At 43.2% G+C, this 23,226-nt stretch overlaps 1 protein-coding gene and 1 long non-coding RNA gene across 10 annotated transcripts in view; one reads left to right on the top strand and one right to left on the bottom strand.

The window, feature by feature from the left end:
* RAD51B (RAD51 paralog B) overlaps positions 1 to 23,226 on the bottom strand; it is a 502,805-nt gene that overhangs the window by 99,590 nt on the left and 379,989 nt on the right. For 2 of the 9 annotated variants that reach the window (XM_077322530.1, XM_077322546.1), the window contains one exon: positions 12,628 to 12,695. The exons of the other annotated variants lie outside the window; for them this stretch is intronic. In XM_077322530.1, the coding sequence (XP_077178645.1) occupies positions 12,643 to 12,695 (53 nt within the window). In that variant the 3' untranslated portion in view covers positions 12,628 to 12,642. Of the gene's footprint in view, positions 1 to 12,627; positions 12,696 to 23,226 lie in introns of those variants that run through there. 9 annotated transcript variants of the gene reach the window in all.
* Positions 7,560 to 23,226, top strand: part of LOC143830274 (uncharacterized) — a 31,648-nt gene continuing 15,981 nt past the window's right edge. Inside the window, exon 1 of the long non-coding RNA XR_013228401.1 lies at positions 7,560 to 9,878. This is a non-coding gene — a long non-coding RNA (uncharacterized LOC143830274). The remainder of the gene's footprint in view (positions 9,879 to 23,226) is intronic.

Below are 23,226 nucleotides of genomic sequence, written 5' to 3'. Positions count from 1 at the left end.
GTATCGATGGAACACAATGTCTTGGGCAGTGGGTGTGTTTCTGGAGGTGGGCCCTGCTGATGGCACCTGTATTTTGGCCATTGCGTGTAACAGAGTGTTGGTCTGAGTGGGCCGGTGGCCTGATCCAACATGGCTTTTCTTATGTTCTTATGTATACTGTTGCAGACCAAAAGGTTCTTCCAGGTTTCTCTGAGCTTTCTGTACTCATAATTTCTCTTATCTTGAACATACTTGCACAAAAATGCAAGGGTTTGGCAAGGCTTAGGGTATGCATGGAACACACAACTATAAAATACAGATTAACATTATCTGCATTCTAAACCTGGCCCTGCATAAAAAAGCATAAATAAAACCCTAGAAAAGGAATAGATGTGTTATCAAATCTGCTTTGGTTAAGAGAGAAAACATTTATATGGTCCAGCATAGCTTTGTCTCCTTTTTTGAGGAATGATTCATTGCAATACATTTTTTCTGTTTTTATTAAAACTGGTTATAAGCATACTTCTATACCATAAGCTTTCTACATTCCACTATGTTTGTGGGTCCACATTACAACACCCCACCCTACCCCACTCTACTTTACCCCACTCCACTATTCCTGGTAGCTTGAGTGGCCCTTTCTATTTTACTTTTGGTATCAGATCTTAATTGTTTGTTCATTGTCCTTTATCCAGTTTCCTAAATTGATGGCAAAACATTTATTTATAAGTAGATGTTTATGATACCTTGTGGCTAATGGTCATTGATGGATCTCTGCTCCATATGTTTTTCCAATCCCCTCTTGAAACTATTATGGGGGTCTGCTATAGACCTTCAAGCCAGTGAGAGGACTTCGATGACATACTCCTAGACATAATTACATAATTCTCAAAGAGAGGGGAAACAGTGGTCATGGGTGACTTCAACTACCTGGATATCTGTTGGAAGGCCAACTCTACTAAAACTATAAACTCCATTAATTTCTTAACTTGTCTTGCCGACAGCTTCATTTCCCAGAAAGTTGAGAGGGGAACCAGAGGGTCTGCTATTTTAGACTTGATTCTCATCAGTGGGGAAGAACTGGTAGATAAGGCGGAAGTAGTGGGCACACTTGGTAGTAGTGACCATGTGATTTTGGAATTCTGAATTGTAGGAAAGAGAAAAACTTTACATAGCTGGACATATAGACTGGACTTCAGGAAAGCAGATTTTAACAGACTTAAAGATATGTTGGGTAAAGTCCCGTGGTCAGAAAGACTTAAAGTGATGGGAGTCCAAGAGGGCTGGGAATTTCTTAAAAGTGAAATACTGAAGGCTCAATCACAAACAATTCCCTTGAGAAGAAAAGATGGAAGGAGCCTAAGGAAGCCAAGCTGGCTGCATAAGCAGCTGTTAAATGATTTGAGGAATAAAAAGAGTCATTTAGGAAATGGATGGAAGGCCTTATTACCAAGGATGAGTATAAACAAATAACCAATAATTGTAGGGAGAGTGTTAGAAAAGCTAAAGCTTAATATGAGCTTAGGCTAGCAAGAAGTGCTAAACATAACAAAAAATGCTTCTTTAGTTATATTTCAAGTAAGAAAAAGAAAAAGGACACCATAGGACCACTGCTTGGACAAGAAAGTGAAATTAGATGATGAAGAGAGGGCTGAACTGCTTAACTTCTGTCTTCTCTTGTGAGGGAAATGTGGCAAAATGTATCACAACAGAGGGGATGGGAATGGTGGCCTAGAATCACTGTGGAGGCAGTCCATAAACACCTAGTTTCTTTAAATGAAACAAAGTCTTCTGGGCCAGATGAATTGCATCCAAGGGTACTAAAAGAACTTGCAAATGTAATCTCTGAACCTCTGTCCATTATTTTTGACACTTGGAGAACAGGTGAGGTGCCAGATGACTGAAGGTGGGTGAATGTTGTCCCCATCTTCAAGAAAGGGAAAGATGAGGATCTGGGTAACTACCCATCAGCTTGACGTCTGTAGCTGGCAAAATTTTGGAACAAATCATCAAACAGTTAGTCTTTGAGCAGCTGGAACAGAGAGCAGAGAGCTGTGAAGACTCAGCATGGGTTTCACAAGTCATGTCAGACCAACCTTATCTCTTTTTTCGAGAAAGTGACTACTTTGCTGGATCGGGGAGTGCTGTAGACGTAGTTTATCTGGATTTCAATAAAGCGTTCGATAAGGTTCCACGTGATATTCTTGTTTACAAGTTGATAAAATGCAGTATGGATACTAATTCTGTCACATGGATTGATAAATGGTTGACAGATCAGATCAGCCTGGAGAAAAGGAGGTTGAGAGGGGACATGATAGCCCTCTAAGTATTTGAAAGGCTGTCACTTGGAGGAGGGCAGGATGCTGTTCCCGTTGGCTGCAGAGGAAAGGCCGCGCCGTAATGGGTTTAAACTACAAGTACAATGATATAGGCTAGATATCAGGAAAAATTTTTTCACAATGGCCCATTATTCATGGCCGCCGAAACGGCGATTTCGGGTCACATGGAAAACGAGGAGGGGGAAGACGCGAAGCAAACCGGTTATGCACGGAACGGGGTGTAACGGCAGCAAAATCCGGAGCGGCGGGCGTCGAGGGGTCAATGCAGAGCCAAGGGGAAGCAAGGCGAGCGTGCCGCTGTGTCGGCAAGCGGGCGCCGCGTTGGGAGGCGGACGCCAGGAAGGGCGGCTGCAGCATGCATAGGTGCAGCCCTGTCGGGTCCGACGGGCATGGAGGGGGAGGGAGCAAGTGCTGAGCAAGCCTTGTTTGCTGCCCCATTTCCTCTGCCCCCTAGTTCATCCCCTTTAATACTGTTTACCCCTCGCATTTTGAGTTTGTCTTGCTGTTCACACTTTTGTATTACTGTTTTGCACTTATACTGTTTTACTGTTTTATAAAGTTTGTCTGTTTTCATACACCCCCTCGCCTGTGCTGTCGTTTGTGGTTGGGGGAGGGTTCAGGGATTGGTGCGTGATCGGTGCGGTGGCCTCTATACCATCCCTAGATAGGGACATGCTGCCCTCTGTTCCCCACCGGAGCTCTGCGCCCTGGCCCGCTGCCTGCGGTGCTCCCCTGATCCCCCTCCCCTTTGGGCTCCCCGGCCGCCTTTCTGTCCCCGTGCCCTCCTGCCCGACGCGTCGTTCCAGCAGCCGCTTCGATTGTGGCTCTTCTGCGTTTCGCTAACGCGGCTTTTTTGGCGGCGTGCATCGAATCTGCAGCCAGTTGCAGCCGGCACCGTGCGTTATCAGTGATTTTAGTCACCGCTATTCCACCCCGAATGCGCGCTATTCCCCCCGTGCATAATGGGTCAGTCAGAGTAGTTCAGCAGTGGAATAGGCTGCCAAACTGAGAGCCAGTTTGGTGTAGTGGTTAGGAGTGCGGACTTCTAATCTGGCATGCCAGGTTCGATTCTGCACTCCTCCACATGCAACCAGCTGGGTGACCTTGGGCTCGCCACGGCACTGATAAAATTGTTCTGACCGAGCAGTGATATCAGGGCTCTCTCAGCCTCACCCACCCCACAGGGTGTTTGTTGTGGGGAGAGGAATGGGAAGGCGACTGTAAGCCGCTTTGAGCCTCCTTCGGGTAGGGAAAAGTGGCATATAAGAACCAACTCTTCTTTTTCTTCTTCCTAAGGAAGTGGTGAGCTCTCCCTCACTGACAGTCTTCAAGCAAAGGTTGGATACGTACTTTTCTTGGATGCTTTAGGATGCTTTGGGCTGATTCTGCGTTGAGCAGGGGGTTGGACTAGATGGCCTGTATGGCCCCTTCCAACTCTATGATTCTATGATTCTATGATCATATCCAAAGGGTACATGTTAATGGTTCAGCATCCTCTTGGAGAAGAGTGACAAGTGGAGTACCCCAGGGATCTGTCCTGGGGTCTGTGTTGTTCAACAAATTTATACATGATTTGGATGAGGTTTTAGAGGGGGTACTTAGTAAATTTGCTGATGATACTAAACTGGGAGGGGTAGCAAACACAACTGAAGACAGAATCAGAATATAAGATGATCTTGGTAGGCTTGAGAAGTGGGCTAAACTGAATAAAATAAAATTCAATAGGGACAAATGCAAAGTTCTGCATTTAGGTAGGAAAAACCAAATACATCAATATAGGATAGGGGAGTCTTGTCTTGGCAGTAGCATGTGCAAAAAGGATCTAGGAGTCTTAGTAGACCATACTTTGAACATGAGTCAACAGTGTGACTCAGTGGCTAAAAAGGCAAATGGGATTTCAGGCTGTATCAAACGGAGTATCATGTCCAGATCACGGGAGGTGATGGCACCGCTTTATTCTGCTCTGGTTCAGCTTCACTTCGAGTACTGTGTTCAGTTTTGGGCACCACCATTGAAAAGGGATGTAGACAAACTGAAGCATGTCCAGAGGAGGTCAACAAAGGTGGTGAGGGGTTTGGAGACCAAGATGTATGAGGAAAGGTTGGGGGAGCTTGGTCTGTTTAGCCTGGAGAGGAGACGGCTGAGAGGGGATCTGATAACCATCTTCAAGTATTTAAAAGGCTGCCATACAGAGTATGGAACAGAGTTGTTTTCTCTTGCCCTGGAGGGATGAATGGGATGAAATTAATTCAAAAGAAATTCCGTCTAAACATCCGGAAGAAGTTCCTGACAGAGTGGTTTCTCAGTGAAACAGGCTTCCTCAGGAGGTGGTGGGTTCTCCATCTTTGGAAATTTTTAAACAGAGGCTGGATAACCATCTGATGGAGAGGCCGATTCTGTGAAGGTCCAAGAGGGTGGCAGGTTACAGTGGATGAGCGATAGGGTTGTGAGTGTCCTGCATAGTACAGGGGGTTGGACTAGATGACCCAAGAGGTCCCTTCCAACTTTATGATTCTATGATTACTAGCTATAGATGCAATCCTGAAAATGAAAAAGTGAAATCCCTAGGGACAGACCCAACATCCAAAAATAACAAAGATTTTTCATTATTCTGCCATATGAGTTCACCATAAAAAGAACATTCCGACATATGCGAATTACAACTGCAGCAAAGAGAAGAATTGTTTTTATATGTTGCTTTTCTCTACCAGAAGGAGTCTCAAATCAGCTTACAAGCTCCTTCCCTTTCCCCACACCCGACACCCTATGAAGGAGGTGAGGCTGAGAGAGCTCAGACAGGACTGCTCAGTCAGAACAGTGTTTTCACAGCTCTGATGAGCCCAAGGTCACCCAGCTAGCTGCATATGGAGGACGAGCAAACCCGGCTCACCAGATTAGAAGCTGCCACTGTTAACACTACATCAAGCTGAAGGAAGTTATGCTACTTCATGAGGGGTAATGCTCCTTCCTATTTCTACTTCATAGGGAAGGTAAAATTACTATGGGGGAGAAGTGGAACTACATTGTGGGCTCTTCTCATATAATTTGAAGCTTTTGATGTTACCTTTGTAATGAGAATGAGCCACACAATGGTGGCTCCACAGCAGCAAATGTAATGTGCTTTAATGTGATTAGTTACTGGGGAGTGTCATATTTAATATGGAGATCCCTTAGGCTACTTCTCAAGGGCAGCATCCCACATTGCAGTGCTTGTGGAGAGTTGCCAGGTGCTAAACCAGAGGCACTCCCCAATATGACAAGAGCACAGAGGCAGCACTGCAATGTGGGATGCTGCCCTTGAGAGGCAGCACTGGTGTGATACCCACACTGTTGGTCTTTGTTGGTCTTCAAGGCGCTCCTGGACTCTTACTCTTTGCTTCTGCTACAGACAGACTAACATGGCTACCCATCTTGATGTATCACAAAGGATGAGGTAAGAGTAGATGTACTAATGTTCCATTAGCAGGTAAGAGAACAGGCTGACAACAAAACAGCAGGGCCAAAAGGTCCCCCTAGCTTTTCAGGTAGCAGACATTGCCTTGAGTGCCTGGCAACGGTAGCTTGTAACTTAGTACTGACGGAGAAATGCGGGCAAAAAAGAGATGCCATGTTGCACATGCTTTTGCCCCAAAGTCCCTGGGCAGTTCCTTCACTGGAATGTGTCTGCTAAATGGAAGCACTGATATTAAATAAGAATGTTGCATGTGCCTGGCTGGATGAATTGACAGATAAACTAGCTCGTTCCATTCCCAAAGCCCCATAGATATCCCAGTCCTGAGTAATGTTTCTCAGAGATGAGTTACTACAACAGGGGCTTTCTGGAAGCCAAAATCAGGAAATGGTTAAGTAAAAGCAGGTGGAGTGCTTTAAGAGCAAAGCAGGAAATAGCAGAGTGTCTGAATGGATTCAAAAGAATGTTCCCTGCCTCTCCCCCTCAGCCCTTGGGCAGCTGCAGTAAGAAGCTATCCACCCACTCCTCCTCTGCTGCCCTTATCTCTATCAGCCCCTGAAGACACTGAGCCTTGAAGGCCGCAAACACCATTGGCCTGAGTAATCCGCAGCCATTCGGAGCCAGGCCCTGGGAGTATTGGGAGGAAGCTGCCTGGAAGGCAAAACAAACAAGAGACCCACCCACGGCATTAAGGCATGAATGAGTAAGAAACACTCTGTAAGCGCCAGAAGCTGCACTGGAAAGGAGCTGCCTTGCTAAGGCTCTCAACACAAGAGACATGAAAACAAAGAAGGCAGCAACTCACTTAGAATGACCACTTTTATCCGAAAGGTTATAGAGTTGCTTTCTCCAAGAAACATCTCACATGGAATAATACAGTTTGTAAAAAATTGCATAATAATGAGAGGAAACAAATTGTAACAATAACCATAAAATACAAAAGATTCCTGTGAGTTGCCTGCTGATCTGAAGCAGCAGAACCAAATTTGACTCCTGTGGCACCTTTAAGGTCAACAAAGTTTTGTTCAAGGCATAAGCTTTCCTGTGCATGCACACTTCCTCAGATGCCTGGTCTTAAAGGTGCCACTGGGCTCAAAATCTGTTCTCGTAAAATGAAATGAAACAGATGTGTACATTCAATGTATCCTACAGTAATGCTTAGTACAACAGATATATGTACTTACCCTTAATTACAGATTTTCATTTTAACATAATGTAATAATGAAACCAATAAATTTCCCAAGCTTTGATTTTCTTATTTATCAGTGCAGTAAATCTAACCAGCTTCACCACATCCCATACTTTAAAAAGCCAATCTGTCTTATTTGAACACGTTTTGTTTTCCAGTGACTGGCCAGTTCCAGCCTCTGGTTGTTAACAAGTTTTTAACACCTCTTGAGTCAATGGTGTTACCATTTTAACAAAGTTTAATCAAAGAATCTCAGGCACCTGAGGCAATGCTGTTCCCAATACTTCAGTTATCATGCCTACCACCATCTACCAATAAATGTGTGCATGTTTGCAGGCCCACCACACGTGGGAATCAGTTTTCTCTTTAGAACAATACCAATATGCTACACTTTTGATAATCTCCAAGGCAATGAATGGCATGGCTGGATTATTTTAAAAAATAGTTTCTGTGGGGGGCAGGCATATGGGGGAAGGAAGTCCTGTAGGTATGAAGGGCTCAAACCATGTAGGGTCTTGAAGGTGAGTACCAGCACCTTGTATCTGAGTCAGTACTCAGTCTGGGATTAGAAAATTCATAAAGCCCAAAGAAACATGAGGAACTGGGTGAACAGATACAGATTGCCACAAGAACCCCTTGTCTGATGGGAATTATGGAACCAAAAGTCCAGACCATCTAGGTTGTCAGCACAAACCTTCCAAGGAACCATCTCACCAGTTGTCAAGATCCCAAGATCCCTGAGACAGCCTGTCATGAGGGGTAGTATAAAAATTAAATATAAATAAAATAACAATTCACCTTTCATTCCCTACCTACAATGTCAACAGGCCCTTCACGACAATATGGAGCACAACAGAAGTGATAAGTTCCAACACAGAGTTCTTTATAAATGATCTATCATTAGCTTGGGGTTTGTGTGTGTCTCTTAAAGCAATTTTCAGCATCTGCTGTGTATGGCATAGATGTGCATGTTGAAATAAATTGCCTGCCAGTATGATGTAGTGCTTAAGAGCGGCAGCTTCTAATCTGGCAAGCTGGGTTTGATTCCCCATTCCTCTAAATGCAGCCAGTTGGGTGACCTTGGGCTTGTCACAACCCTAATAATGTTGTTCTGAGCAGTAATATCAGGGCTCTCTTAGCCTTATCTACCTCCAAGGGTGTCTGTTGTAGGGAGAGGAAAGGAAGGAAATTGTAAACCGCTTTGAGATTCCTTTGGACAGTGAAAAGTAGGGTATAAAAACTAACTCTTCTTATTCTTAACCTTGGCTAGATCCATGGATTCCTGCTTAGCTTTCATATGAGCTGTTTGGTTTTGTTCTGCATGACTCTATGATTTATTCTCCTTAGTCAACGTAAGACAAAATGAAGGTGGCTGGGGGGGGGTATATGCATAAATTACCTGATATGCTCCATTTGAAAAAAATGTGGTAACACACCGAAAGCCACATGAATATGGCCTTGATACATGTGTGTGCGGCTGACCTTCTCAATCTCCTTTTTATTTCTTGGTTGCAGTTAACCTTTAGGTTGATGATGGAGCCAAGAACAGAAAACAGAAGAACATCAGTCTTAAAACTGTGTAATTTCTGTTCCTATTGTCAGTACTTTTGTCTTCATGTTCAGCTGTATCTCTCTTTGGCACTCTCTGCTTTAACTTTTATTAGTAGTCATTTCAAATCTTCATTAGTTTCTACCGGTAATGTGGTGTCAGCTGCATATCTCAAATTGTTCTTTCCACCATTTTCACTTCACCTTAATCTAAATTTAATCCATATTTCTTTATATGTTCTGCATACCAACTGAAGAGACAGGAAGATGTCCTTGTCTGACATCTTTGCCAATTGGAAATCATTCTGTTTCTCCATATTCTGTCCTAATGGTAGCCTCTTGCCCAAAGGACAGGTTGTGCATCAAAACAATCAGATACTGTGGCATGGCATTTATTTTAGAATCAACCATAAATTTTCATGATTCACGCAATCAAAAGGTTTGCTGTAATCTATGAAACACACTGATTTTCTTCTGAAATTCTCTTATATGGTCCAGTAAATAATATAAATTTGCAAAATTATCTCTAGTGCTTCTTCCTTTTTTAAATCCAGCTTGAACATCTGACATTTCTCATTCCATATATAGCAACAGTTTCTGTAGTATGATTTTGGGTGTCACTTTACTTTTGTGAGAAATTAATGCAATCGTCTGATAATTGCTGCAGTTTTTGATGCTTCTCTCTTTTAAAACAGCTTCCACACTGTGAAACATTGTTTAGCTTTTATATTTGCTGGCATATTCCTGTTAAAATTTGGCTTGAAATAGCTCTATTAATATCCCACCTACTCCTGTTGATTTGTTTTTCAAAACTGCTCTCAGTGCAACTTTCACTTCACTTTATAAACTGCAAATTCTTCAAAATATTTTTCTTGGAAGGAATCTGTCATCCTTTTATATCTCCTGTATAGTTCTTCAGTGTCTTGTTCCTATATTTTCTTTGATTTGTCCTATTCAATTAATGTACTTCCATGCCAATTGTTCAGCATGCCTAACTGTGCTTTAAATTTCCCTCTGATCTCTTGGATCTTGTGGATCTTCTTCTTTTGTTGTTCTATTCTATTCTTGATGTACTATGCATATACCAGCAATGCGGAAGGTTCTGCGGAATCGCAGGCCTGCCACGGAGAGGAACTCGCAAGCTTTTATACATATAAAATTCTAGAAGTTCCCAAGAGTGCTCACCCCTCCCCTACAGAGGGTGACTTTCCCGCCCAAAGTCACATGATATGGGAGGGGTTAGCACTCTCCCCTCAGTTCTCCTTCCTGCCGCTGGAACAGGCAAGTCAATCCATTATCAGCGGCCCACAGCGGGGAAGGAGGGAGGGTTGTGTGACTGCACAGAAGACCACTCGATGAACAACAGTTACAGGTAAGTGCAACCCTGTTTTCATCTTCGTGGCTTCTGTGCAGTCCCACATGGGAGACTAGCAAGATCACGCACCCTGGAGGTGGGTGTGGGCTTACATAGCAGAAAATGGATTGAATCCACTCTACCCACAGAACCTGTCTCCAGGAGTTGACATCTATAACAGTGGTGGACAAATGTGGATCATTGATCAGGTCACTCCACTGCGGATGTCTATTAGAGGCAATCCAGGCAAGAAGACTGCAGAAAAAAACTCTTGAGAACATGTAATTCAGAGAGATACCAATAGGGCCATCTACTTCAGGTAAAGCTTGTCAGTTTATGGAAACATCATTCAACATGATAATATCTGTACTGAGGCAAGTAAGGATTTCTACATTGCAGTTATTACAGTTATTCCCATCTGAAAATAGTTATGACTATTGTTACCTGTTTAGCCACGGCCCTCGGTTTGCAAGATCCAAGCAAGGCTACTAATGTTAGAGTATTTAGGAGAACATTCATTCACAGGGTCACCATAAGCCGGAAACTACTTGAGGACGCTTCACGTGCACACACACACATTGTTATGTGTTGAAATTTGATTCTGCCAGCAAAGCCTCTAGAAGAATTATGATTAAATAATCTAAGATCAAGAGCTGGCTTGCAAATGTACTGATGTGTTAACTGAAAGACAGCCGACAAAAAAAAAAGATGCCTTCTTGTGCATAATTGCAGACTGAGCTTATGGTAGTAGCTTAATTCATTTTTGTTCATTGCAAATTAAAAGAAGTTTTCAATAGTCTTTTCAGTGCAAAGGCTGAGAAAGGGCGAGAAATGAGAAAGCAAATCCTATAGCCCTTAAAACTTTGCCCTCTTTAGAGCAAGGAAGCACTGGGAGAGAATAGAAGATATGCATGAGCAGCTCAGTAGCTCTGACCTTGCGACCTTTGAGTCCTATATTCCAGGAAATGTATTCTTTCTTTGCTATGTGTTTTCCTCCCAAAGTGTTTGTATTTACTTGGTTGTTCCTGGGATCTCCTTGTCTTCTCTTTGGTGATCCTGTCATGTGGTTTTAAGAAAGCACAAGTATTTGTGAATCAGCATTCAGGCAACATGGGTTAAACATTGCAACAAAACTTTAATTAAATGTTTATGAAGCCTCCCATAGTTCTTGCAGAGAAAAAGGCAGGCAAACAACCTTGCATCAGTTTAGATCCATCCAGCTATTTGTCTTCAGCTCCGTTGCAGAGTAAAAGACTGCTGCATTAATCCTGGTAGGTTACTTTAGCCATTCACAGCCCCATTGCAGGGCTGTTCAGAAATCATGTTCAAAAATCCCATGCTCTTGTAAATGACATGCATGGAGTGTGTGTTACTTATTCTGCAGTAGCAACCCAGTACTATCGCGAATATCTATAGGATAGTGTTAAGAAATGAAAAATGTACTGTTCATCATGCTCAGTGAAGATTTTAAGATTTTTTTTTCTCCAAAAATTGACAGAGGGGTAGATACTTATCTGTTTATCCAGAGAAGTGCCTAAGTAGCACTTTAGAAAGAACACAAATTCCTAGAAATGCAAAATAATCTTCTCACTATGGCTTTCCATCTCAAGACCCCTTTTTATACAAATCTGCTTTTTAAAAATAATGTGCTCTCTTTCAATAGAATGCCCACTGAAGCATGGGGAGAAGGATTGACAGGTCAAAATGCAAACAGTATTTTTCCTCTGTAAGGCTATTCTTTCCTCCAGGGGCAATCACAGAATTACCTGCAAAAATAGGTGAAACTCCTCTGCAGCACTAAGTTAGATGAGAAAAACTGGTTGTCTGTGCAAAGCTGAAACACAGGATCAGTAAAGGAGATACTAAGTAATGGAGGTTGGACTAGATTGCTTGTATGGCCCCTCCCAACTCTATGATATGTGAACTAATCCTGACAATGATAGCTCAGTAGTTTTCCTGTTATGCAAATAGCAGCTGCAGAAATCCAAACTTGGATCAGAACCATGGCATGAGCAAGTGGGGGGTTGACCTCAATTATGCTTTAATTCTCTCAATAAAGTAGATCTCTTTCAAATGACGGAGGAAGCTACAGGGAGCTCAGCCCTATTTGGCTTAATATTAACCAACAAGCAAGAGTTTATAGATGGGGTGAAGGTGGTGGGGACTTTAGGGGCAGGTGACCATGTTGCCTTAGAATTCCTAGAATTGTGGAGGGCCAAGGAAGTTTGTAGCTAGACATGTATTTTACTAGCGCACACTTTAATGAACTCAGAGCCATGATGAGTCTTGGGATTGAAACTTTTGCCTGTAGCCCAGGAAGATAACTTATCCCAATTGTGTTGGTAGAAAAGCCTGGTGAATGCTTCCTAGCAGCTAGGATCACCTCAGACTTCCTACTCTAAGGAGATGACATACCATCAACCACAATCTATTGACATCAGGGTGGAGATGGTGACCTATGTACAGGAGGTCCCTCTCTCCCATGGTACCTGCGAAATAACAGTATCCAGATACTGGGAAACCAAACCCTTCTGGACCAACATGGAGCAATCAGGATACAATGGGTCTTGTTGCTCAACATTTTTGCCATGACCCTTCTTAGGACTTCAATGGACTGGAAGGCCTAACCATTGGAACTGAAAAACATCCCCGATGGACACGGATCTGCGGCTGCCCTGGAGCAAAATACATGGCATCTTGCATTTACTTGGGAAGAAAAAATACTTACTTGAGGATAGCCCCATTGATTGAAGACAGGGGACAAATACTTTCCCTTTATGGATCATTCATGGTCTCCTATGAGAAGTCTGCTCAGGCTGTCTTCCAAGGTGTTCCCTGGAATTTGAATGGTGTCCAGGTATACTCCCTGTGAAGTTGCCCAAGATCAAATTTCTACCACCTCTTGGCAGAGGGTAGTGACCCCATCCCCCCGTTTCAGTATATAAAACATTGCTGTTGTGTTGTCCATGATGTTGAGAACTGTTTAGTCTCTGGGCCATATGCCCTAGTAATGTTTGTATTGATTTCACTGATTGAAAACATCTTTGAGTAAATGTGTGAACTAATGACAACAGCTTGTCTGCTCTAGTCTCAGAAAGAGAAGCTCAGGCTGTGTTAAAATTTAAATATGCCCCTATGAAATGAATAGATTGCATAGGAGTCAGCATGGATTCATCATAATTTATTATTAATCCTAAATTCTCCGTCTGAATTGCCATCATGAGGTGTGATAGGATGGATGAACTGTCCACAGCTAGTCATCTAGGTAAGGGTAGATAGTGCAGCCCTGGAGTATTAAATGGGCTACTCCTGGCATCTAGAGGGGAATGAAGGGATGGACTTACAAGGAGAAAAAGAAAGGTCTAGGCCTCACTGGGAACTTTTATGCACAGCGGCAGCTACCCCATGCTGCTGCCGTGCTGTTGTGGTGGAGAACGATGCCCTTCCATTCCCTGTGTACACACGGGGGCAGGGCATGCTGGGCTGCCCCGGCATAGCGCACGTTTACTTAACGCGGGCCTTCCGTAGCCCTGGGGCAGTACGTGCCCGCCCTGGCAGCGGCAGCAAGTATTATCAGGGATTTTCCCTGAAGCGCTGCCACCGCCAGCGCAAGCATTGTAGCCCATGCATAATGGGCCTGGCAGTGTCACTACAGCTGGTGCTGAATGAAAGTACTGACAATTGCTTCCTAGACTGCTGATGGAATGGAAGCCTTTGAGCCTGCAGGGGGGCAATTTCCCTTTGATAATAGAATCTATATGGCCATGATTGGTGCCCATACTTTGGCTTAGAGCTTTGTGATGGGCCCCTGGTGATACCTAGCAACCTAACTTATATTTAATTCATACATTCGAGGATCACATCTGCTTGCTCAATAAAAAGCAATCTTCAAAAAAGGGAGGAAGGATGACCCAGATCACTACAGGACAGTTTGGGTAACAAAAATGAGAAGCATGCATAGAGGACACATTTCTGGGAAGCAGAGTGTACAATATTTTGTTGTATGGGTGGACTGTAAGCTAAATATTAGCACTCACTATATAGCAGCAAAAAAGGCTAATGCAGTCTTGGAGTGTATCAATAGAGGCATAACATCCAAACCACAAGCTGTTATAGTCCTGCTGCACACCAAATTGGTCAGGTCACACCTGGAATACTGTGTGCAGTTCTGGACTTCAAAAAGGATGTGGACAGAACAGAGCAGGTGCAGAAGAAAACAATGAGGATGATCAAGGCCTGGAGACCAAGCCCTGTGAAGAAAGGCTGGGGGTTGGGAATGTTTATTCTGGATATTAGGAGGTTGAGGAGGGACATGGCAGGGAGCTGTTCCTTTTGGCAGCAGAAGATAGGACTCACAATAATGAGTTTAAATTACATGCAGAAATATATTGGCTGGATATTAAGGTGATTTTGGTATGGTTTTTAAATTTATTTTTAATTTTTTTACTGTAAGGGTAGTTCACAGGGGAACTGGCTGCCTAGAGAGGTGGTGAGTTCTCCCTCACTGGCAGCCTTCAAGCAGCAGTTGGACAAACTCTCTTCAGGGATGCTTAGGCTGATCCTGCATTGAGTAGGGGGTTGAACTAGATGGCCTGTATGGCCCCTTCCAACTCTATGATTCTATTATCTTTACTGGAGGCCTGAGGGGCAGTACATGGCCTGGTATAAGGGCCAACTTCTTGTTAAATAATCATCTTAATCACAGCATAAACTCTATAGCAGTGGTCCCCAACCTTTTTATGGCCGGGGACCACTCAACGCCGGGGACCACTCACCGGGGACCACTCAATGCCTTTTACTGAGGCCCGGTGGGGGGGGGTAGTTTACTCCTCTACTCTCAACCACTGCCCTAATGCTCTCTGATCGCTATGGTAATGTTTAAACATCCCTTCAAAATAAGATACAGACACGCCACAACAATGAAGTGTGTTGTAAAGGGATGGGGGGGAGAAGACATCCTCCGGGGCCCACCTCCAATTAGTCGAAGGACCACATGTGGTCCGCAGCCCACAGGTTGGGGATCGCTACTCTATAGAATATTTGTAGCCTAATGGTCTCACAATTTCATTGAGATTTTGCTTTAAAAAGGATGAAAGGGATTAAAATGTTCATAAACTCTTGATGAGTTTTTCAGAGTTGGCAACTTACAGCTTCTCTGAAACAAAAGAAGAGCATATTGTGCAGACAGTCACATGCCCAAGTAAGTGTGTGTTTCCCTTCTGTTATGCCACATGCAGAGGATGGAAGAATAATCTGTTTCTTAAATCAGATGGGAGGTGGGAATCCAATGAAAGAGTGAATGCAGTGAGAGGAATGTCAAGAGTTAATCTCTGGTATAATTCACTGGAGGCTAAATTCAAGTTGTCAGAGGCACAGTTCATGTAAGATTTATGTGCTTTTTTCCCTCTGTGAACTTTAAGGTAAACCTCAGCCAGGGACTGCTGCATTCCTTTTAAACCCCTAGCACAACCCACTGATGCTTTTTCAGACTATCTCATTATTCAACAGCACATTTTTCCACAGCACTTTGCTCTTGTTTATACATGCGTACTGCAGTACGAGACTGGCTTGGGGGGGGGGGGGAAGTCCTACAGTAAAACACCTGTATTTTGTTAAGATTCAGAAACAGCGTTCCACCTTTTCATTTTTACTGCCACTGGATTAACCCTTAGAAGTGTATTTTTCTATGGATGTGTAACTGCAGTTGGTGTTTAATCTCAAAGAAAGAACAGGCAAGGAAATGGGGCAGCAGGAAAGGGGAGACAGGAGACTGGCTCCTCCCTTCATGGTTAACCTAATATGTCAGAACATAATAACAATAGTAGCATTAATAGTGGTACTAGTAATGGTTAAGAATGGTGGCTTCTAATATGGCAAGCCAGGTTTGGTTTCCTGCTCCTCCACACGCAGCCAGTTGGGTCACCTTGGGTGGTCACAGCCCTAACAGTGCTGTTCTGACTGAGCAGTCCTGTCAGGTCCACCTATCTCACAGGATGTCTGTTGTGGGCTCACTTAGGCTGATTCCACACGGGCAGAAAAAGCTGGGAGGATGCTCATATGGAAGCAGGGCTTATCCCTGCTTTCATATGATGTTGCCGCCAGGCTGGCCCCCTACTGGGCCTGGCATGCATTAGACCGCCATTGACCTGCTTTAAGGGAACATGTCCTCATGCGATCCCACCTTCCTGCAAAACCCGCCCCCCCCCTCTTAGCTCCCACTGTGTGGTGGAACCTTTCCACCATGGGGGGACACTTGAGCTGTGGATCAGGTCCACTGCTGAAATGTGTCTCCCATGGGGATACAAGAAGCGGTGGAGTATATGCTGCTCTGCCGCAACACATTGGCATCGTCCCAAAGTGGTGCCACTGGTGTGGAATCATCCTTAAAGGTTGCCAACCCCCTTCCCCAATGGAAGTTGAGTTCCCCTGCCACCAGGTCCTATCCCCAGCTGCTAATCAGCTGGCCAGTGTGTGTGTGTGTGTGTGTGGGGGGGGAATTTACCAGGAGAAAGGTGAAGGCCTAGGCCTCATTACTGTGCCCAGGAAATTACATCATCATGTCACTGATATCTGGGTGACACTATGGTATTTGGGCAAAAACTCTACAGTAGAAGCCAGTTTTAGCATAGAGTTTTTACCCAGATACAAGACCTTCCTTTTTCTTCTTGTAAGCCCCCCCCCCCATTCCCCTCTAGTTGCCATAGTGGATTGCAGCAATTAAATCTAGATGTTACCAGCGAAGGCTGAAGATGACTGAATGGTTGAAGGTATTCAAAGACACTTCTGGTTACAGTTGCTGCCTGCTTATTGAGCAGTAGGCCCAGGTCCAAGAGCACCTGCAACTTACAGACTTGTTCTTTCAGGAGGAGTATACCCCATATCTAGAACCAGAGCCCTCCAATATGGCAATAGGATAAAAGACAGGGACCCAATATCCTTATAACCCACAGGTGAAGATGGGCTGGTATTTTGCGGCTCTGCCATACTGCCAGTCTATAGCAGAAAGAAGCAGTACGTAGACCATAGTTTTGAGCAGTGCTTGCTGGAATCCAGATAAAGATGAATGTATTGTTTATCATATCCTGAATATGTGTCCTGGCTCAAAAATGCAGCAAGTGAAAGAATGGGTCAGCAAACTAAGGGATATAGAAGAAGCCCTGTTGTAACTCAGGATGGGAGAATAGATTGCAAGGCCTCAGACCCTGCAGAGTCCAAGGAAGTAAGTATCTTGATATCTTAGTATTTCATTATGGGTGCCAAAGTCCAAATTGGGCCCTGCAAGAAAGAAGGCTGGAGTGTTAAGGCAGATGACAAATCTTATTCTCATATTCCTACATACAAATTACACCTAGGACAACAGGAGCATGCAAATGGGAATATGGCAGAAATGAGTGGGACCTTCTCTTTCATCTCCCATTCTTAGACCAAGGTGTTGAACAACAAAACCAAAAACTGATGTCTAAAAATACCTCCCTTCAACACTTCTCTGCATCCTCTAGAAATCTAGCAACAAAATCCGTTAGTCAGGAATCAGAATCCTCTAAGAGGAACTGAACCTTTTGCTGTGATGTTGCTAGAGGAAGCATAGCCCATTTATCATGACATAATCCATTATAGCTTAAATCAAAGCACATAAGGACGTTGCGGAAGGATATGTACAAGAGTGTCTACTGACTGGACAGGACAGGGACATAACTGATCTCAAAAAGAGATCCTTAGCAGATCATCCACCAACACCATTGAAAAGGGACAGTTGAACTGTAAATGCATAAACATCCTATATAACTTTGGACTAACCAAGAAATCTAAACCTGTAAGTTTCCCCTTAGATGAAAGGACCAAGTTAAGCAGAGAACATGTTCTCCAAGAATCAGAATGAGTATAACTCTTATCTCTAGCATAAATGGCAAAACATGTTTTTGCATTGATTTATAGAGGGAGAAAAAAGATCCTTTTTCTTAAGATTTGCAAAAGATAACTTCTGCTCAAAAAGCTGAAGCCAGGGAGCCTTATAAGACTCCCTGAGGGTTAAGCTTACCCAACTATTCTCCAGGGCCTAAGGAAAGAAACCAGAAATTATAGGTGTCCAAGTAGAGGTTTCTAGTGAGCTAAGACTGAATTCATAACAAAAGAGGATGAAGTGAGGATTTCAGATCTCTCCAGCAGATGTGGTCAAACCACATGTGTCTGCATACCTCACAGATGGACCATAGAAGGGCTAAGTCATCTGAATATATCAAAGTACGGTGTCTGTGCAGGTTTTTCCAATATCATACTATGATTTGTTTTCTGGGAAATACTCCTGAAATTTTGGTTGGTGCTAAAGCATTATCAAACTGAATGTCAGAGAAATTGCTCAGTGCTGCTTTGCCGGAATGGTTAGGGAAAGGAGTTCCTCTTGATACTGGTTGTATCTGGGGCTTATGGGCATAAGGGAGGCAATACATGAACTACAGAGGGGAACACTGCTCACTACTATTTTCTTGATAGTATAATGACTGCCAAAGACTGAAACATTCAAAAGGTAGTCAAAATAGTCATGGTGAGTGTAGTTCACTAGTTTTATTCAGTTGTATTCAAATTATAGGGTACTTTTGGCCTCAAGAGTTTTTGGCCGTTTTTCTCTCTACCTTTCCAGCATAACAATTGTTGTCTGGCTAATACTCACTAATTATGGTGTCTGTGAAATTCAGGAAATAAGTTATCACCCATTACAATTTTCTAGGCAACATTATTCTATTCCTGTGTGCAGGTTTCCCACAAAAAGGGAAATATATCATGGCTACTTAATGATTTATATAAACTTAAAATTAAGAATGACATTGGAAAACTTGCCCAGACAATTTTTACAGGTATGTACTCGGAGTGTGACGCAATCCTGCATCACACAGGACTGTTCAGTTCCAAAAATTCTTTGATTTAGTCATGGTGAGCCTGTCTGAAAGACAGTGCCAATAAGCAGAAACAAATAGATTGACTGTAATCATGAGAAGAGGGGCAGGGGAGAAACCAAACCATGAGCTAAGATACCTGCAACAACCTATGGACAGACTAATTGTCCCCAAATCATGCTATTCTTGTGGACAGAAAAACAGATTACCTGAGATTCAGGCCATGAATATGGAAGAAGTAAACCAGCAGTCCAACATCAGAATGCATGGAACAAAGGGAATTTGCCATGCATACACAATACAGGAACAAATAAAGATGATTTGGTTGCTTTTTCCTAAGCAAATAGCCAAGAAAAGGTAGGACACAAGGAATATATGCACATTCCCCAAAGATGCTTGCCCAGAGAAATTGAAAGGCAAAACAATTGAGTAAAAAACTATGAACCACGCCATCAGCCGGCACAAGAAGGAAGAATAACAGGTCTATGATCCGAAGGACAGATCCATACTCTGCTTCCTGGATGAAATTGCTAGAATCTGATTCTTAGACCTTTTCTGCACATGCGGAAAAGGCCGAACCAGCACTTGTATAGCAGTGGAGCTAATCCCCACTTCCACACGACGTTGGTGCCAACCCATCCCCATCCTGGGCCGAGCCAGCACTTGTATGGCAGCGGGGCTAATCCCCACTTCCACACAACGTTGGTGCCAGCCCATCCCCATCCTGGACCTAGCATGCATTAGGCTCTCCATTGCCCCACGGCAAGGAAACGCAGATATTTCCACATTCCCTGATATGTGAGAAGAAACGGGAACTGAGATGACTAGAGTAAGGCTGGAGGAAGACTTGGGAAAAAGTTGCAGTAACATCTTATAGAATGCCATTAAGAGCCTGAGATGGCAGTGAAGTCGGTAAAATGCAAATTTTACTCGACCGAAATCATGTCTCCTAACTCACGCCCAGCGCAATTATTGAGGATAGTTCAATCTCTTACCACTCTAGATGAAAGGCGCCAATATAAAAAACAATTGGACATCGGTTGTGAGGCATTTGTGAGTCACTCTGCAGACAGAATCTCGACACTCTGCCACGATCTCTCCCCCCCTTCCAACTTTAGAGACAGAAAGTGAACTAGAGGACCTTTGGCCGTCTTTGGAGAGTACACTGAGTAACTTCAGACGACTCACACTGACCAAAGTGGACAAAATGCAAAAGGCAGCGAAGCCAACCACTTGCTCCTTAGACCCATGCCCATCATGGCGACTAAAAACAACAGATATAAGAGTAGTGCCCCCCTCCAGGAGATAATCAACCTCTCAATAGGAATATTCCGGGGGGGGGGGAGGTTAAAAGAAGCAGTGGTTCACCCCCTGCTCAAAAAAGCATCTTTGGACCCGTTACAACCTTCCAACTACCACCCTGTCTTGAACTTAGCATTTCTGGGGAAGATCCTTGAAAAGGCTGTTGTGGACCAACTATCAGCATACTTGGAAGAAGCTTTGGTCCTAGACCCATCCCAGTCACGTTTCCTGGCCATAGGGTAGAGACAGCGCTAGTTGCCCTGATGGATGACCTCCATTGCCAGTTGGACCGGGGCAGGCTTCTATTACTAGATGCCTCATTTACCAGTTGTGCCTGGTACAAAAATTAATCTGGCATGGCCAGTTAGGCTTTGGGCTTGTGTTTCCTAACAGCAGCTCACCATGCCAAATGTCAAGTTTGAGGTGTCTTTTAAATGCAGATTTTAATATGGTATAGCAGGAGAAGGGGAGGTACCCATTAAACCATAAAAAATTATCCTGTGTATGCTTAAGGAAACTTGATTCAAGTAGGTAGCCATGCTGGTCTTAAGCATCAGAATAAATTTAGAGTCCAACGAAGTTTCATTCAAGGTATGAGCTTGAATAAATCTCTGTTGGTCTTTTAAAGTGCCACTGGAGTCTAAATTTAAGGAAACGGATATGTCTAAAATAATTCCTTGGATTTTAGTTACTGTAATTTATTTTATTAGTGCATTTTTATTCAAAACATTTTTGTCACCTTTGCACCCAGTTTGTGCTCTACAAGGTAATGAACAGCTGAACATTAAATTAAATTTTAAAATGAATTCTTAAAAACAACTCAACAAAACAAAAATTTTAAGTGTTGAGTAGTTTTGAGGTCCATTCCGCACAAGTTTAATGTAGCAGGAGTGTGGCAAATTGTAATCGCTACTAATATGCAGTTATGCACGACGTTGTACACAATCTGCCACACTCCTGAAACAGTCCCGCTAAAAGCGCTTCGTTGTAGTGCTTCCAGGGAAATCCCAAAAAGTGGATTCACCCTCTGGAAAGCGCTACACTCTTGCAAACATTCTGCAACAGTTTCGGGAAAGTTCTGTGCGTTACCATTGTTACGGTTTCAGCAAGGTCCCTCCCCCTGTCTCTCTCCTCTGAACTTCCGGCGAAGCGATTGCCATTTTTTTTCCTCTGAGCGAGCGGAGAGCAACGAGCCAACGAGCCTTCATTCATCCAGCGAGGCTTCTCCGGCTGCAGTCCCTCCACAGAGCTGCTTTAAAGCTCCCCTCAAGTCACCAAGCACAACACAGCCCCGTTTGCAAGTTCCCTTTATTTTTGGCCGAAAATCGTGCCCGTGCATGGGGAGGGGATTTTTTTTTCACTCAGGGGAGCGTGGCAACAATGAAACGGCAGCTCACACACCAGCTGCCAGCTAGATGGGTCTCTACATTAGGAGGAAGCAAGGAATCAAGGAATCAAGGCATATTCGTTGCAACATGTATTTTTCTTTTCTTTTTTTTTTAAACTGTTCTTAAAGGGAAAGGGGCTTTTCCAGAGCATGGTAACAACCGCCCTTTGGCTGCTCATTTGATTGATGGCCAGGGGCGGGACAAAGCACAGGAAAAATCGCTTCCTTTCTAGTGATTTTTGCCGAGACCAGAAACCTGTGGAAAACAATTGAAACGCAACTGGTATGCGTTACACCGAATTCCACTATTTTAAATTCCGTTTTTTCTTTCTGTAAGCAATTTGCCACATTGATCCTTGTGCGGAATGGGTCTGAGTGTTGTACAACAAAAGAGCATTTTTAAAAACTGCCCTAGTCTTAAAATACAGAACTAACAATAATATACAGGTTAAATATATAGTATAGATAGATAGTATAGAGAGAGATTCTAGCTTTTGGGACAACAGTGTTGCCTTTCATTTTAATACACACCTGTCTCAGAAAACTGAAATCACATTACTCAAAACATGTAAACCACCTTCTGAAGTACCTCAGCGTCACTGTGTATAAACCTAACTTACATTTACAGAATTTTACTACTCCTCAAAAGCTGTAATTTGCATCTGCTTGTAAACTGTGGTTGTGAGCTATTACATATCAGACTTCCAGAATCTGTGCAAATTAAGGAAATCATAGGGCACTGCCACTAATTTACATACAAAAGTAAACATCCCTACTGATGAAGTTCCCTGAGCCTTGTTATTATATAGAATAAACTGCAATGATTCACTTGTTATTTACATAGCCACCCAGGCAGGGTATTTTCTTTCTACTGTCACCCAGTTGGGCACTGCAGCAAAGGGGTATAAAACCTAGTGACTAAAATATTTCTCAAAGCAGATCCATAATCATTCTTCCTAGGTGGCCTCACTACTTGGCTTATGAGTAAACAGTAATGTTGGGTTTGCCATTTCTGATGTCTTGGTTGTTGGTCTATGTGGCACTTTACAATGGACTACCAAAAATGGAAAAATTACAGCACTCCCCCCTCACCTAGTTCAACAACTCTCTTGCCCCTATTGAAATAACTTCAGTTGCATCTAGTTTTTTCCTGTTCCTCACAGAATCCAGCTGTGGGTAACAAAAGCCTCTTGGATTTATATACACTAACCAAAATTGTTGCAGTTCACTAGCTACAGTAAGGAACATCTTGACAAAGATAGCAGCATACTTTATCTTCTGCTCAAGAAATTAGAATGTACAATGAATAAGATTTCTGAGTGAATGGGTACAATGGCAAATTTAAAAAAAACCTACTTTCAAAAGAAAAGAAAAATGTATGTGATGATGGCTAGAAAGATGGATCAGTTTTTCAGAAGTGTGTTCCTCTTTCACAAAGTTTTGTACCAGAGTAATGGATGAACCTTCACTTCATTCAAAAGTCAACAGCTATATGTATATGTATATGTATAAAAGGTAAAGGTAAAGGTATCCCCTGTGCAAGCACCGAGTCATGTCTGACCCTTGGGGTGACGCCCTCTAGCGTTTTCATGGCAGACTCAATACGGGGTGGTTTGCCAGTGCCTTCCCCAGTCATTACCGTTTACCCCCCAGCAAGCTGGGTACTCATTTTACCGACCTCGGAAGGATGGAAGGCTGAGTCAACCTTTATATGTATATGTATATATAGATGTATATGTATATGTATATGTATATGTATATGTATATGTATATGTATATGTATATG

Source organism: Paroedura picta, chromosome 2, assembly GCF_049243985.1.
Source record: "Paroedura picta isolate Pp20150507F chromosome 2, Ppicta_v3.0, whole genome shotgun sequence".
NCBI lineage: Eukaryota > Metazoa > Chordata > Lepidosauria > Squamata > Gekkonidae > Paroedura > Paroedura picta.
This window is presented reverse-complemented; position numbering and strand designations above follow the sequence as displayed.